This window comes from Phalangium opilio, unplaced genomic scaffold (assembly GCF_054372755.1).
Source record: "Phalangium opilio isolate 3A_F unplaced genomic scaffold, DU_Popi_V2 ptg000055l_1, whole genome shotgun sequence".
NCBI classification, from domain to species: domain Eukaryota; kingdom Metazoa; phylum Arthropoda; class Arachnida; order Opiliones; family Phalangiidae; genus Phalangium; species Phalangium opilio.
Genome location: NW_028324174.1, coordinates 1,249,722 through 1,268,189, shown reverse-complemented (window position 1 = coordinate 1,268,189; position 18,468 = coordinate 1,249,722). Strand labels below are relative to the sequence as shown.

Genomic DNA, 18,468 nt, shown 5'->3' with positions numbered 1-18,468 from the left:
TATTCTCCTATTAATTAGTTGCCACCTTTTCCTAAATATTCTCCTATTATTTAGTTGCCACCTTTTCCAAAACATTCTCCTACTAATTAGCTGCCACCTTTTCCAAAATATTCTCTTAATAGTTAGCTGCCACCTTTTCCAAAATATTCTCCTAATAGTTAGCTGCCACCTTTTCCAAAATATTCTCCTAATATTTAGCTGCCACCTTTTGTAAAACATTCTCCTACTAAAAAGCTGCCACCTCTTCCGAAATATTCTCCTATTAATTAGTTGCCACATTTTCCAAAATATTCTCCTATTAATTAGCTGCCACCTTTTCCTAAACATTCTCCTACTAATTAGCTGCCACCTTTTCCAAAATATTCTCCAAATTGTTAGCTGCCACCTTTTCCAAAATATTCTCTTTTTAGTTAGCTGCCACCTTTTCCTAAACATTCTCCTGCTAATTAGCTGCCACCTTTTCCAAAATATTCTCCTAATAGTTAGCTGCCACCTTTTCCAAAACAATGGTTCCAATAATTCTTTGCTACCTTTTCCAAAATATTCTCCTATTAATTAGTTGCCACATTTTCCAAAATATTCTCCTATTAATTTGCTGCCACCTTTTCCTAAACATTCTCCTACTAATTAGCTGCCACCTTTTCCAAAATATTCTCCAAATTGTTAGCTGCCACCTTTTCCAAAATATTCTCTTTTTAGTTAGCTGCCACCTTTTCCTAAACATTCTCCTGCTAATTAGCTGCCACCTTTTCCAAAATATTCTCCTAATAGTTAGCTGCCACCTTTTCCAAAACAATGGTTCCAATAATTCTTTGCTACCTTTTCCTAAATATTCTCCTATTAATTAGTTGCCACCTTTTTCAAAAAATTCTCCTATTAATTAGTTGCCACCTTTCCAAAATATTCTCCTAATAGTTAGCTGCCACCTTTTCCTAAATATTCTCCTATTAATTAGTTGCCACCTTTTCCAAAATATTCTCCTATTAATTAGTTGCCACCTTTCCAAAATATTCTCCTAATAGTTAGCTGCCACCTTTTCCTAAATATTCTCCTATTAATTAGCTGCCACCTTTTCCAAAACATTCTCCTACTAATTAGCTGCCACCATTTCCTAAACATTCTCCTACTAATTAGCTGCCACCTTTTCCAAAATATTCTCCTAATAGTTAGCTGCCACCTTTTCTAAAACAATGCAATTCTCTCCATTATCAATCGCTCTTAAAATTAAATTTTGCATTTCAAAACATCAATATATATATATACAACGAAAACTGTAGGGTAAAAAAATTCCTTAAAAATAGTGAAAACGTTTGCTTTTTAAATTTTGATATATATTTTCCCAAAACCGCACATTTGGGCTGTTTCGGTTGAATGGGAAACACGTTCCGTCGAATGGGACACAAGGTTTTTCTCCGGCATTTTTTTCCAATAAAACTTCGTACCGATCGGGCATCTGATTGACGACGGAAAAAGTTGCCCACTCCAAAAAATTACTGTTTACATTTATTTACTTCCGATATAAAATAGTTTTCTATCCTAGGATGAGAAGAGAAGTGTAAATGTTTTAGCGGGTTTTTAAAATATAAATGCCATCTCGCGTATCGGACTCAACTGCAGTATATTTCTAAATTTTTATAAGTTTATTTCACCAACTTGCAGAGTATTTAAAATTTTATGGGTAAGTAAATCCTACCAAATAGTCGCACCTGTATTAACTTTGATGTCATTCATAAAAATAGGTGTGCTTATTATTATATTATAAAACACATATAAACCTTCACATTGATTTGAACCGTGCATTGGGGTATTTTGTCGTAAACACATTTAAGGGAGTTTATCCAGTTCCTGGGGGGAATTTGTCATCAACATTGATTCGGGGGGCAAATTGTCCCATATTACAGGAGATTATGTCCTTTTTGGCTATGATGGAGGTATGTTGCCCGGGAATTATGTTTTTTTGGCTCTGATGGATGATGACCGGGGAATATGTACAGGTTATTATGTCCTACATTCGATATTCAATATGAAGCAATTTATTATGAATTATTTAAAGTTCATCAACTCTTAGACTTAATTATTACTTAGTACCAAGAATTAAAGTTATTAGTTCAATTCCCTAGCCAAACGCAACCCGATCAAATATGATAACCTATAGTTAATCATTAAACTAAAACTTAAAATTTTATTAAATACCAATAATAGAACAAGTTGGGAAACCAAAATATACCTCTTTCAGGTTTTAAAATGAATTACTCAAGACTTATTAAGAGTTCCATTGACAACTCGATTGACCGTTATTTTAACAAGCGAATTTAAACTTTATAAATGACCAACCTTGCAACGCTTTAAAAAACAATGAATTTTGGTGAATAAGTACTTTTTTATTCTTGCACACGACATCTAGATGGCGTTTGCAAAAATTCTATCCCATACGGAGAACTTGACGAGGGAGAAGCCACTCTGTAATAAAATCTTTCTGAGGGTGTAAGATGGGAAGCGTATTACGCCGTATAACGCGGAAATACACTCGGGATTACTTTTTACAGTTTTTATTTCAATATAAGATCGGATTGTAGGCATATCGCCCGAATTTACGGCAATAAAACCCCCAAAGAGGTAATACCGGGGGAATACGCCAGTACCTGATCCCTCGGACGTCGTTCGCTTCTCGTTGAAGAGGTAAAAGCCACTCTGTAATAAAGTCTTTATGAGGGTGTAGAATGGGAAGCGTATTACTCTAGTTGCCTGATCCCTCGAATACCCAGCGGTGCTCGCGACGTGCGGGTTAGTAACCTCGTATTTTAAGCTTAAGATGATACTGAGAATAAACTGAGGGGAGATTGCAGCTGTGAAAAAGACCGCGCGCTATTAGGGGCGCGTCAGCTTCACCGGGAGACGGAAGTCTTATATTATGTACCCGGGATTCGGGAAGCTAATATTTTCATTGTCGACTGACGACAGCAATGCTCTAAGCCTTTGCTTAGCTGAATTTTCTACTTTGATTTAAATATAAATTTTTCAAGCTAAGTATAATTTTTGTTATCTAGCTAAGTATATTTTTTGTTATCTAGCTAAGTATAATTTTTGTTATCTAGCTAAGTATAATTTTTGTTATCTAGCTAAGTATAATTTTTGTTATCTAGCTAAGTATAATTTTTGTTATCTAGCTAAGTATAATTTTTGTTATCTAGCTAAGTATAATTTTTGTTATCTAAGTGAGACCATTATTGTTCGTAATATATTCTTTTACTAATAGCTGGAATTTTGGCTGCGCGAGCTTTCGCCTTTCGCCTTTCGGCTTTGACGGGAGACCGGGAGTATTGTACGCGAGAATCTTGTATTTTCATTGCCGACAGCAATGCCCTAAGCCTTTGCTTAACTGAATTTTCCACTTTGATTTAAATATTAATTTTTCAAGCTAAGTATAATTTTTGTGGTCTAAGTGAGACCATTTTTGTTCGTAATATATTATTTTACTAATAGCTCCTTAGAAGATTGCGTCAAGTGAGGAATTTTAGCTTGACCATTGCAAGCAAAACTCTGAGGCCATTGCCCAACGTTCACTGAGCCGCTTCGTCACATTATCTTACATTATCACATATAATGATAAGTTTAACCACGGATATCCTGTTGAGATTGTTTTAATGTTCCTAACTCTTGATTTAGAAGTTATATACTGTCTAGTGACACTTGAAGTTCCGATTTAATGTTATAAACAGACTAAGGTCGTTAGCCGATATCGTAAATTGACCGATGTCAATATCAAAGCTTGACTAAAACACGGATACCAATTTTTTTTAACTCATAAGTTTAAAATAAAATATAATGTTTCATATTTAAAAAAATATTCAGGTAGCATTTATAAAATGAAATGAAATGCGGGTTTATTGTGTACAAAAATAACTACAGAGAGTTAACGGGATTATACACATAAATAAAGAAAAAAAGAAAATCACATAGATTAATAAACAATAAAAACAATGAAAGTCAGTGAAAGTTTAACATAGTATTATATCAGTAGAGCGGGAAATTATGAAATTTATTGCATGTTCTTTGCATTCTGATTAATGAGTTAATGCTTTTACTGGGTTGATAGAAAACGCTATGGTTACGGAGGTTCTGATTAATATTAAAATGTAAACTGGGTAAGAGCGTGGAAAGGGAAAAACGTCCGTGAAGCAATTTGTAAATAAATTTTATTTCGTTGAGTGCCAAGAGACACTTTGGAAGGTTTAGAATAGTCGAAAATGATCTAACGACCCTAGCTTTCTGGTAAGTTTAAGGACAACTGCCAAGGTGCGTCTGCAACGGTTGACGCAGGAACTAATTTGGTCATGAAAGCGTAGGTGAGCATCAAATATGACACCAAGATCTTTGGTTTTTGACGCAGAAGGTATCCATTGAGTGTCTATAATGTAGGCAGTGTTTATTCGTTTACTAGTCCGCCTAGTGTATGTCACGTGTACGGATTTCGAAGCGTTTATGGGTAGGTTGTTCTTAATACACCATATGGCCACTGAATCAAGATCCGATTGCAATAGAGCTCTATCCAAATCCGAATCTATGCATTTGCAGAGCTTATTATCATCTGCAAACTGTAGCATAGTAATAGAATGCTTCACAACAAATTGCAGATCATACAAAAAAATGTTGAAGAGGAGAGGCCCCAAAGACGAGCCCTGAGGGACTGCGCAATTAACGGGATAGTTGACAGTGGTAAGAGATCCATTGCATTTAAGGATATTGATTCTGCGCGCCAAGTAACTACTAATCCAGTCTAAAAGTACGCCATTGATGCCTAATATCGGAAGTTTGTCTCCTAAGAAACCATGAGGAACACGGTCAAAAGCCTTGGCAAGGTCCAAATAAACGACATCAACCTGTCCTCGATTTTCTACAGGCGGGGCCGCGAAGTGTATGAAAGCCGCATGATTCGTGTCAACGCTCTTCCCTGGTAGGAAACCATGCTGGCATTCATTTGGGAAGATATTGAACCAGCGCTGAAGGTGGGAATGCATTATCATGTCAAAACGTTTTGCCAGGACGCACAGCAAAGATATTGGTCGGTAATTCTTAGAATCCGTTGAAGCGCCTGATTTAAATATGGGAGCAATAAACATGGGAGGAGTAGTTGCCGGATCGTTAAAGACTGTTTTTCCGTAATTAGGGTCTCTCATTTTTATTGCTCCATGGGAGCGCTCCGGGAGGACCCAGTGGAATTCGCCATCAGTCTGTTTTTCCTTCCAAGGGTTTTTATCCTACTGGGTACCATAGGAGCATGGATAAAGAATTCGCGTGAGGAAATTTGTTTTCACGCTATAGGATAGGCAACTCCCCTATTTCTCATGAAAGCTTATTCTGTATAATCTGATTCAGCTTGGGTTGTCAGCACGCGCAAATCTGGGTCTCTATGTAACGTAGCTTTGAGCGTGATGACAAGAGACGAAGAAAATAATGTTTCTCTGGATTTAAAATATCCGCGAGTTTTAGCTCAAATGTATGGGCGGAAATTCTAGTAGGCTTCGAAAAAAGTTGAAGTGCCTCGACTGTCGAGTGTCGACTTCATAGTGGAGCCAGTGACTTTTAAAATTTCAAGTAATACTAATTTAGACTATTAGAGAAGGATGTTAGAGTTAGTATTATAAATATTTATTACGTTTCTAAATCTTTTGGGAATCTCAAGAAATAATTTTCGCTATTTTTAATAGAACAACGTTCCTTGATAATGTTTGAAGGACCCACCAATTGATTACATACGACTATGCATGTATTTGAAACTAAAGCCTACAGGTCCGTGCATTTGAGATAAAAATCTCGCGGATATTTATAATCCTTTTTTTTCTTCGTCTCTTGTCAGCACGCACAAAGCTACATAACATAGAGACCTAGCTTTGCGCGTGCTAACAACCGAAGATGAAAATAGAGTATATACAGAATAAGCTGCTGTCGGAGATAGGGGAGTTGCCTACCCTATAGCGTGAAAACAAATTTCCTCGCGCGCATTCTTTATCCAAAACAGAAGGTTGAAATTTGGCAAAGAGTTTCCTGAGACCCCGTGAATGGTATGAGTAATTCTAAAACTCCCACAAGTGTTCTTTCAGTGGTTGAACTTATTTCTCCCTTGAAATGAATAAAAGTCAACGAATTAATTAGAAATTGTCCAACGCCTGATCTATTGCACTACCGGATTGCTGAAGTGTTTCGGATTATATTGATAATGTATTTTTTCTATGATGGGAATAATTATCGGGGGGTTTTTCACTTTTCTCGGATAGGGTTAACAACCGAGGATTTTGTCTGGGGATGGGGGATTTTTCACAATTTCAGTAATGGGAGATTATGCCTGGGGTTCTTTGTCTTGGAAGTGTTTAGTCCGTATACCCGTGTGAATCGATATAACCTAAAAGCAATTTTTCAGTTCTAATATGTAAATCGAGATATTGAACAGGTTTTGAACACACTACCAGCTGTTTATACGTCAATCAATCCTGTATCGCGTTTTTTGCAAAAGTTAATAAACCGTCGTAAGTATACTAATACAGAAATTAGTACTGGAAGACCAGTAAATCAAACCCATGTTCTACAATGCCCTATTTGTTACTCAAATTTCTAAGACACCACTAATCTAAGACATCGAGTTTTTTTTTTACATTGGGACTTTCAATTTAAATCTTAAGGACGTCTAGTAAAAGTCAGACACTTTTAGGCTTAACATCTATAATACCATTCGTTATAATTTGAAAATATTCAAGACGTATTTTTTCCCAAGTATTCATGATGCATTTTTCTCTATACATTCATGAAGAATTTTTTTTCAAATATTCAAGATGGATTTTTTCTTAGTTATCATGATTGATTTTTCTAAATTTTCATGATTAAATTCTTGAAAATATTCATGATGAGATTCTTAAAAATGTTCATGATGAGATTCTTAAAAATGTTCATGTTGAGATTCTTAAAAATGTTCATGATTCAATTTTTCCAAATATTCATGATAAAATTCCTGAATATTTTCATTAGTGAATAAACGTAAATCGTAACATCATCTCCAACGTAGGCAGGCACTTGTTTACCTGGATTATACACTTTGGCGTTATTAAGTGATTGCCATGCTGCAAGCTTAAAAAACAATGCAGCCTACCTACTCGGAAATAAAATACAAAAGGTATTTTTTTCTCGTTTCATGAAGCCCAGCCCCTATTATTATTATTATTATTATTATAATGTTGATGACTATGTAAATTCCAGTGAACTACTTATATAGTTTTTTATATACACATTAAAAATCCATTTCATTCATTTTTTTGAAGACTACTTTTTTAAATGCAACGTTCTATAATTAACCTTAGATTTAACAAAAAATATATGGCATTCTAAAAGTTAAAGAGATAGTTGTCTAATTTCAAAAGTGGTGGAAAAATTAAACTTCCAGACAAAAGCAGGAGTATTCGAATATCAATATTTTTATGCCATTAGGACGAATGAGTCTTTTTAATTTAAATAATATAATAATACGAACCATTACCTTCGGAGATTACCATCCATTTCACAATGAGAATTAATATTCGCATCCTTCATGAAGAATTTGTCGTTGTTAGATTTTCCTCTAATTCATGTCATCGTGAATCTTCATCCCCGATTCTACGCTACATTTCCATGGTAGACACGTCACCTATTCTGCAAACTGGAGTTCTGCCACGATATTAATTCTCCAAGCACTCAAAACATTTCCTTACAAAATCCAAGCAAACATTTTTATACCGAAAAGACACAAAAACATTAATCATCGAAAACCCACCCACCCGTAAGCTAATCAAAATATTTTATTCTTTAAGAGCTTAAAACATTTACTACAGAAAAGCGACAGAAGAATTCAACCCAAAACGCAAACTTCGCGCATTATAGAATATTTGGAAAATTTTTAATGTCAAAAATCCTTCCACTTTAGCAATCACAACTTGCTTATTATTCCAAATTCACAGACTTAACACTACCCTGCACACAAATCCAAAATTTCTACTTTCCAAAGAGCCATCCAAAACCGTTATTTCTAAGTTGGAACCCTATTGTCCTTTTAAAATCAAGACCCTACTGGCAATTAACTAATAAATAAATAAATTACTGAACGTAATTCTTAAAACCTCATTTCTATAATTTCAGAGTAAAACCATGCTATGGCTTGAACATCCTGTTTTTCTGATCGTAATGTTTTACTACTGAGCTGAGTTGATATAGAAGAAATAAATACTCGTTAGGCTTATTTGCTATTGTTTTGAACGTCACGTTTTTTGTCATAACTTTTGATTTTCGGAACGGATTTACAATTTGAAAACAGTTTCGGATTCTACGTGAAGCATTATTTCGTAACGTCATTATCGGGGGCTTTACTTTTTCCGCTATGGCTAACGCCCTTTTATTGAGACCGTGTCATTTTTAATTTTCTAATAATTTTGAGAAATCAACCTATTTAGAAAGTCCTATTTTGTTACTCTAGCTCAAATAGGAACAAAATGGCAGCTAAATGAAAATGTCCAGAAACGTTTGTCCGGGACTGTACAATTAATCTAATTTAATTAAGTATTAATAGAATTAATTAATCAGGATGGAAGGTAAAATCCCAAATTTCGTTATTGGGCCCCTTCACTTCCGGTATTGATGGTTTGCAAATTGTTCATGTCCCAAACAATGCAAGTGCCGTAGTTTTGAAGTGCTAAATCCATTACATAATGGGAATATTTCTCTAGGAGTACTTGTTTTTGGTTTCCTTGAGGTTCTGGGCAGAACTGAATGAATCTTATGGTCGCAATTAGCGGGCGTTTTTGAAAAAAAACAGTGATAAACCCATTCTTAGGCACTTCCTTATTGTCTGAGGTTGAAATAACGCGTGAGAATGTCCCTTCAGGAGGTTCAACTTGAAAAGGTTCATCCGTAAAGACATTATCATCTAGTTTTTCTACATTAGGTTCATCAGTACGATCTTGTTGTACATCTGAGCTTGTGGTGGTATCTTCAAATTTCTCACTGAATGATATAGCCTTTTTGACGTCATCTTTCAACTTCTTTTACTTGGTGGCTCTGGCGTCTCGAAAATAGTTGAGATAGTAGGCAACTTTTTGCTACCCGTTTTGGACTTTCTTTGACGTGATACGAATGGTTTTCTTCAATGTCGCCGGGCAGATTTTTTCTTTTCTTCGTTTTTCTCTTAAGCTTCTTGTTTATAATCGTCGAGGGAGTAACAGAGTTTAACGGAGAAATCTCAAAATTCATTATTATTTCCAAATTATCTCAAAATTTATAAGCACTGGAGGCTCCATCGCATACCCGCACGCTATTGCTACACAGAACTCTACTTAGCCGCCAACGGGGACCGACCTCCTTGCCCGCCCGGTTCCAACACCTCGGTATACACGCCGAACGGTCTCGCTCACGCCGTTAGATTACCAAAGCTAGAAATTCACCGGTTTTGTGGGAATATAAGTGAATGGCAAATTTTTTGGCCCAACTTCTTAAGTTCAATTCACATTAAATCTATCTAATTTGTCTCAAACGGCCTATAGATATTTAATATTATTTCTATAGATATTTAATGTTAAATCTATAGACATTTAAATTATGTCTATAGACATTTAAATTATGTCTATAGACATTTAATATTATGTCTATAGACATTTAATATTATGTCTATAGACATTTAATATTATGTCTATAGACATTTAATATTATGTCTATAGACATTTAATATTATGTCTATAGACATTTAATATTATGTCTATAGACATTTAATATTATGTCTATAGACATTTAATATTATGTCTATAGACATTTAATATTATGTCTATAGACATTTAATATTATGTCTATAGACATTTAATATTATGTCTATAGACATTTAATACTATGTCTATAGACATTTAATATTATGTCTATAGACATTTAATATTATGTCTATAGACATTTAATATTATGTCTATAGACATTTAATATTATGTCTAATATTATGCCTATATACATTTAATACTATTTCCATAGACGTTTAATATTAAATTTCTATAGAAATTTAATATTGTTTCCAATTGATATTTAACGTATATTCTACAGATACTTAAAGCCTAACTAAAGTTACTATAGACATTCCGGTCAATATATTTTGTTAGTATTCCTCCGCCATAGCTTCCGATCTACTAAAAATTCAGGATTTCTGTTCTTCGTGTTGAAGACTTCAAAAGAGTATGAAACAAACTTAGATTTATTTTTTATTTGGTAAAATGAAAGACTTTTTAAAAAAAAGTGGGAAAAGTTTGCACAGTTGTTTTATCTCTCGTTTGAATTTCTTTTATTTTATTCGCCAAACTCTCCATAATTCTTGTTTTCCCAGATCCGGGATACTTTTTCAGGGTGTAAGCTACAAATTTTAATTGTTAATAACTAGGCCTAGTTAAATGATTAACCAACTCATGGCACACGTTTGCTTGTGAAATACTTTTTTCTTACCAATAATGGCACTAACTCTTTTTGAGTCCAATGCAGGTTTTGTCAAAGCGTCTTAATAATAGGGATGAACCTATTATTTCATCCTTTTCGAATAGATGTGTTAATAAGGATCGGGCAAACGTAGTGCATGAAATTGAGGATCGAATCAACACCATTAAATCCGATTTGTCCACAAAATCATCCGCTCCAATTTCAACTTTCTGTCAAATTAAATAATTTCCAATATTATTTTAGAAAGTCGAATTCGTTTTAGATAGTTATAAAACAAAACAAGCAGGCAAAAACTATGAAAATTCAAATTAGAAAATATAAAATTTTGGATTATTATTATCGTTTTAATCTCTTAGGCCTAGCAACGCCACTGCTGGATAATAAAATATGTAGGGGAACTATTCGCTTTAATTTGTAGATTTTAAAAAATTTGACTTTTTATCAATTTTGATTAAGTTATATCTAATTTTGAATAAAACTTGAACCTGAACACAATTCTTACTTGCGGTTTAGCCTCCTCATCAAGCGTGTTACTGCAAGGAGCCGACTGCCTTGAAACGGAGGGAATAATCTCTTGCAGCTTCTCATAAATTGCTTTCTGATCTGAAAAAGATTTGCAAGTTTTATAATTATGAGTCCAAAGCATTCATTAACACAATTCATATTAATTTACCCTTATATTTTTTATTTTTGCTCCTTTTTTTAATTCCATTTTCAGTTTATTATATTTAAACTTCAGTTTGTCATACTTCTCGCATTTGCGTTTTTTGCTTCCTTCAGAGCTAGTTCCTGGCAAACCGTCTTCAATTAAGTCAGTAGAATTATTATCTACTAAATCCATTAAGTGCATTTGCTGGTTGAGTTTAAGTTTCTTAGCCTAAAAAATTAAAGTTTAAAACTCGCAAAACTATCTTTCATATTGAACCACCAGAAAAGTAATTATTTGAAAGTTCATACTTCATTTGGTCCCGAAACTGAGTTTCCCTTTTAATTTGCTCTTGCTCAGGAACTGGTACGCCTAAATTGGCAAAATGTGTTTCCACGAGGTTTGTTCTTTTTATTTCCATGTCTTTATCATTTCCTATAAGAAAGTTATCAAAAAAGCTGTTCCTTGAATCATTCTTTGTTTCTATTATTAATTTTCCAATTGCTAAAAGAAATCCGGGATCAGTTTCCTCTCCCTCTTTCCAATGGAAATCCAGGTTTTTCCCAATATAATTTTCGGGATTTTTAAAAACATCCTTTTTTAATGACTTCTCATATTTAAAACAATTATCCATGTTTAAAACATCCCAGGCGTCGCCTCCAGAGACCCATTTTACGAGCCCAAAATTGATCCTTTTTGCCATAATTAATTCTGTTGACGTTTTTGGAGTTCCATCATTACAGATTTCAAAAAATCCATCATCAAAATATAACCATACTCGTGTTCAGTCGGACTTGAGTGCGACGACTTTTTTTCCTGTTGTGTATTCATACGCCTTAGCTTTCCCTATTTTATCAATTCCAACTGAATACAACTATACCCTCATTGTTACAATTTTACTTCGTACGCTTAAAAGGAGGGTGAAATGGAAAATCAAGTGATATTTTTTCGATTTCTTTATACCAATTCTAAGACCTATCTGCATAGTGAAACAGACAAAAATTGTTTCCCAATGATTTTAAAAATCAAAATTAGTTAAGATTTCTTCAAATCTTTTGCTTAAAGCAGCCCGACCAATCTGGAAACACCCGGCCTTCCTCTTAATAAAATCTGACATGCACTCTCTAAGTCCCGCGAATTTTAGCGCGAGATATGATAAATATTGCACCTAATGTGATAAAAGTGGCGCGTGACGTAGAGCGTGCCGATGAACTATTATTAAGTAGAAGACAGGGTGTTACTTTATAAAAAATATTTGAAGAAATGTAAACTTTTTTGATTTTTAAAATCATTGTCGTATGATAATTCTTGTTTAATTTACTAAATTACTATGCAGGTAGGTCCGAGGGGCAATTCACTTGAATCTTAACATTAAAACATGATTAAATCTATGCTCTGTGGAAGGCAGGGATAAACATTCTAATTCGATTTAATCGGGCAAGGGTGGGACCTTAAAAAAGGAAGTGAACTGCCCCTCGGGTAGGTCTTAGAATTGTAATGGAATCGACAAAAATCACTTCATTTTTCTTTTCACCCTCCCCTTAATAAAAATGTTGTCCATACCTATATAGAGTAACTTCAGCAGAGATGAGAGACGACAGTGTATCCCTCCCTCTGAGCGGGCTTTTGTGAGAGGGAATTCTATTCGCGTCTGTTAGGGGGGATGACACTACAAGCTTAGAGATAGATGGGTTTCAGGGAGTGACGTTGCTATACGTAGCACTGATACTAGGAGAAAATTTGGCTAGGAGAAAATAACTAAAAATAATTTATCCCGTGCAAGTTGATTAATATATTTGTAAAATAGAATTTAGCTTATTTTATTTTTTAAATGGAGGATGAAAATTCAAATAATTTTTATTTTATTTTGATTTTACTACTAAAAATAACGTCTCTTTGTTAGTATAAATTCTTATGTCAGTTTCATCCCCCTAGTTAGGGCTTGTTACAATCCTTCTTGCTAAAGCGCATCCATTAGGAGGGATACACTGTCTTTTTCTACTCTCTTGTCTACTTTATTAACTTACAGAACTTTTAGCTCTATTGTAAAAATAAGTAAAAACCATTTTACCTACCTATAAAATTTGAATATTCAGCAAGTCGCTGATCTTGAACACTTTGATTGTGAGCGTTTACTAGTTTCAAAGCAACCCTGTCGGGGCTTAAAAATGGCTCCCACCATGTCCCTAAAATACCTAAAACCCCCTACTTTTTTGAGGTCCCAAACCACCATAGAATTGTGATTTGCTCCCTAAATCACCATATTACTAGTTTAATGTGCCATCAGCTTATAATATTCAACCCAAAGTCCAATTTATACTTTTATATTTCTTATTTCGTTGAAAATCGAAAAAAGACTGATTGTTAAGTGTGATAGAATTGTGATAGATAAAACGTAGTAATGTAATAAACAAAAACTATGCTTCGTAATCGGTTGTAGTTGTACTTAATTCTAATCAGTAATTAATTGTACCAGCGATCAAAAAGCAACGTCCGTCTGCTTATGTCCGATTTGAACTTTTAATTCTAAGTTTAAACGAAATTAATTATTCGATATTAGAGTAATATTGTCAAATGCACTCGTGAATAGTTACGGTATGTGTTAAAAATATCTTTAACGCGGTTGAAATAGATTAAAAAGGTGTCAAGAAGGCTGATTTTACTAAGTCAATGCTAAGCCTTGGCCCAATGTGTTAAATTTTGAACCTAATTTAAATCGCGTTTATGAACCATGGTCCAAACGGAATCGGCTAAAGATCTCTTGATCCACCTTTCCCAAATAAATTCGAAACAAGAGTAACTTAAATAGACTCAAATTATGATATTGATTTATCATTGATGAAATTGATTAAGTGCGTGAGCGCGCCGCGGTTCTGGTGCTTCCCCTTACAACAATCAACGGTTTAGCGGCGCAATGTTTCGTACACCGCCTGTGCAACGGCTCTCGCTCGATGATCTCTCCCAAATACGAGCCCTCAAAGCCCGCGTCAAACTACTGTCTCCGACAGTTGAAAACCAATCTCAGCTCCTGGTTAAAACCGCAACTATTACGACAGTTCCCACCACGTCACCTCAAACTCCAGACCAGGACAATACTCAAGATCCAAATAGTATAATATCCTCGATCAGTGCAATTCGTGAACCAACTACCTTCCTCCTTGCAAGTGCAAGCCCACTACCTACTAATACTAGTCAGTCAAATTTCCCTCCAAACTCTTGTGATGACCAAGGGCTACCTGCCTCAGTGGTCACCAGTGATAAGTCTGCTCCTACTGTGATACCCAAGAAAAAACGTGGTCGCCCCAAAACCACTACAGTTCCTACTTCTACAAGGGTGTGTACCCGTACCACTACATCTGCCCCCAAGCTGGCACCCCGATCTAAACAACAAAAATCTAAAACTTCTACCAATGAATCCGTTTGTCGCGTATGTACTAAATTAGTAGAGGATTCACACAAGTCTTTCCAGTGTGAGATTTGTCTTGATTGGTGTCACACCCGTTGTGTAAACGTCTCTGACTCACAATTCGACTTCCATTGTACTAACCCTTGCGAATTTTTGGTCTTTTTCTGCCCAAGTTGTATTGTCAGTGGTCCTACTATGCTGAAAACATTGTCCACTATGACAAAGGAATTTACTACACTTTCAACCAATACTGACAATCTTACACGTGACACCCGTGCAAAGCTCTCCGAACTAGTTGCTGTCTGCCACGAGCTCACAACGCGTTTAAATAATCTAGTATCTCAGTCACCTCCCTCAATCTCAGCTTCGCCAAACTACAACGATCTTCACTCAGAACAAGTCTCATTATCGCAAAAGCTTTCTTCTTTAAGAAGCACCGTTCTTCAACTCAACCTAGACTCTACATCCATTAAAAAGGACTTAACCTCTCTGCGGTCCATCTCCAATGAAATCGTGGACCTAAAGGCATTTAACACAATACTTACAACACAACTCGAGGATCAGAGTGATGCGCTCCTAAAACTACAGTCAATAGTCAATGACAAACAACCCCTTTCTCCGTCCCACGATCTTCACCCTTCAAATCTGAGTGAACGCTCTTCAATAACTTCCCCCCTACGGGCTTCTCTACACCACCAAGCCTCCGCACCGCGGGATCAAGATAAAACTAACCACTATAATCCTACTCTGCAGTTAAGTAATGACTCAAATCTAAACCAAGCACCTGTTGAGATCTCGCGCCGCAAATACAACGCGCTCCTATTTCATGTCCCTGACAATGATGATCCTCATTCCGACTTCACATACGCTACCTCAATCTTACGAAACCTAGAATTCAGTCGCTCTCAGTGTGATAATATACGCGTTAGTCGCCTTGGCACTTACCATGAAGAAAGAAATCGCCCCCTGCTTTTTGTATTTCAGTCGGTCAACCACCGCCAATTTTTTGTACGAAGCATTGGTTACTGGCGCAGTCACCAAAACTTTCAATACCCTGCCGCACCTGACCGCACGGCGGAACAACGTTCAGTCCATAGACAATTAGTCGCAGAACTTCGCGAACGACGCGCAAACGGCGAAACTAACCTTGTCATTCGCCAAGGTCCTCTAATATGCTCAACCTCAACAACACCTTCGGAATATGCCATCAACCATACGTCACCGATTCCGGTTTCCTACCCAAATGATATACCTCTTACGCAAAATTGCCTACGGCCCTCGGTCTATTCTATGCAAAAAAACTAATTTCATCTCCACCTCCTTCCACTAACCACAACTTTATAGTCATATTATTTAATGCACAGCATTTGTACGGTAAACGTAATGAACTCATAGCACTTGCCCCCACTTGGAATGCCGACTGTATTTGCGTAACGGAGACGTGGGCAACTCCTTTCCACGATGATGCTGTCTTCAATCTCCCAGGGTATAATCTCTTACGGGAAGATCGCACCAATCGCGCAGGTGGTGGAGTCTTTATATATATCAAGCGTCACTATGTCTTCCATAAATTAACTATACCAACGTCTTACCCTGAATCTCTTTGGATTGAAGTAAAACACCGGTTCTCCAAATCCTGGTTAACTATCGGTTGTATTTACCGTCCGCCAAATTCTACGCTCACTGCCACAACCCAATTGTTCAATGACATATCATTGATATCAAATCGGTGTAATGAACTGCTTATCGCAGGTGACTTTAACCTTCCCAAAATATGTTGGGACACTTATAGCACCACTTCCGGTTCGAATGCTGTTCACACAGAATTTCTCAATGTATTACACTCATGTGGTCTGCACCAACACATCAACTTTCCCACGCGTCTCAGTCAATCTGCCTCTGCAAGTCTGAGTACTCTTGATCTAGTGATCACAAAAGCCAACGTGCGTCCTTCTGTCACATCTCATTCCCCTGTGGGTGGTAGTGATCACTTCACTATACGTATAGCCTACCCTCTCATTGCTACTGACTCTTGCGGCCCTCCTAAGCAATTCAACCGTGATTTTGATTACAGTCGTGGTGACTATAAAAAGCTTAACGCTTTATTCTTCGCCTTTGATTGGACACCCTTGGGTCAACTACCCACTGACGCTGCGTGGATGTTTTTTAAAAATACGCTTTTTAGTTGTGTCGAACAGGCTAGAAGCCAGTATGTACAGACTGGTGTCCAAGTGGAATGGACGAAGACCAGAAGATGGTGGTGATCAGAAGCCAGTATGTACAGTTTGGTGTCCGTGTGGAATGGACAAAGACCAGAAGATGGTGGTGATTAGAAGTCAGTATGTACAGACTGGTGTCCAAGTGGAATGGACGAAGACCAGAAGATGATGGTGATTAGAAGCCAGTATGTACAGACTGGTGTCCAAGTGGAATGGACGAAGACCAGAAGATGGTGGTGATCAGAAGCCAGTATGTACAGTTTGGTGTCCGTGTGGAATGGACAAAGACCAGAAGATGGTGGTGTGAGAACTCAAGTAGAGGAGCCATTTCCGTGACTGTGAATGCAGTTCAGAAATGGCGAACACGTTTGCTCCGATTTGGAAATTGCGAACGCGGTCACACACACACACACAGACATGCCTGTCGATTTTAGAACCTCTCCGTGACATACGTCACTCGGAGAGGTAAAAATTAAATAAACATTTTAAGGCTGTAAAATACTAAACAAGCGTCGACAGCTCAAAAACAAGTTCCGGTATAATTTTTCGTGGCCCCTCCGTCTAAGGTGGGTCTAGAATGTTGCGGGAGGGTCTAGGGGAGATGCGCACTACCTTTTTAGGGAAAGGGAAACGTCTGACTTAAAATAACTCCAAATGGCGCCAGTCGCACTCGAAATCGCGAACCCTTATTGGGTAATTGTACAACCAACAGTGATTGAGGGCAAATTTTAAAATTTAGTGGAGAGTCAATTGACCGGAAATTTACCTGGCCAGTTTTAGCGTCGCGGCCTACTTGTTTGAGCTACATTGTATTTAGCACTGTCAAGGGCAAGAGCTTCCACCCCCTTTTATAAATTCTCTCTGATGAAGCTAACTGAAAATGTCAACTTGTTATCAGGTTGTTGTGTTCAATTAATAATGACACAACTGTTAAAATAACTTAAACAATAACTTATTATTGAGATGATTTAAAATACAATAGAGGATCTAAGCTACTAAGAGACTCGTCGATAACTGATCCTGTTACAAAGGTTGGCTTGCTATTTATACAATATTGTTATCAGCTAATAGACTTATAACAGGCCAGTTGATTTTTTATAGAGCGCGTACATAACATCACTTTTTCCTTTTTTTTATAAGCCTGACCTTATAACTGGTTTATGTGTCCTTTGTGACCTTCTCAGAGATTGTTGTGGTTCGTTGACTCGAGTTGGCGGTGCTATACTGTTGTCAACTTCCTGTGGTATGTCGTTGGTTTCATTTTGCGCTTGGATGTTTGCTGGGGCTCCACAGGATAGGTACCAATCGTCGTCTTTGCGTGATTTTGCGTCATGTGCCGATTCTGCGTGCCGTTTCTTGATCTGGTTTTGGTGCTTCCGCATCGTGAGACTTCCGCTAGTGACCTCGTACATTGTTGACCCGATGATCTTGCTGATTTTTCCGAGAATCCATTTGGGACCTCGAGAGTAGTTGCGAATGTAAACGCTGTCACCAGATCGAAACTTCGTTACGCTGATGTCTGCGGCTTCCGTTTTCTTCTGATTGTGAGGATTACATAGGTCTAAGCGAGACAGTATGTTTCTGCCTAGCATCAATTCAGATGGGGATTTGCCTCCAGAAGTTGGTGTTCTTCGGTGCGTCATTAGAATGCGATCAAGTCTTTCCTCGAGCGTGCCATTTTTGAAAGTCTTTAAACCTTCGTTTAACGCTTGCAT

At 36.7% G+C, this 18,468-nt stretch overlaps 1 protein-coding gene across 1 annotated transcript; it reads right to left on the bottom strand.

Annotated features, from left to right (window-relative positions):
• Nucleotides 1-17,886: 17,886 nt before the first annotated feature.
• On the bottom strand, nucleotides 17,887-18,468 carry LOC149668579 (uncharacterized). The gene has a single exon (XM_089840815.1). It carries the CDS (start codon nucleotides 18,466-18,468, stop codon nucleotides 17,887-17,889), a length of 582 nt encoding a protein of 193 aa, XP_089696941.1.

Excerpts from the sequence above, each read along its gene's own strand:
- LOC149668579 (XM_089840815.1), bottom strand. The coding sequence starts at position 18,468 with ATGCAAGCGTTAAACGAAGGTTTAAAGACTTTCAAAAATGGCACGCTC.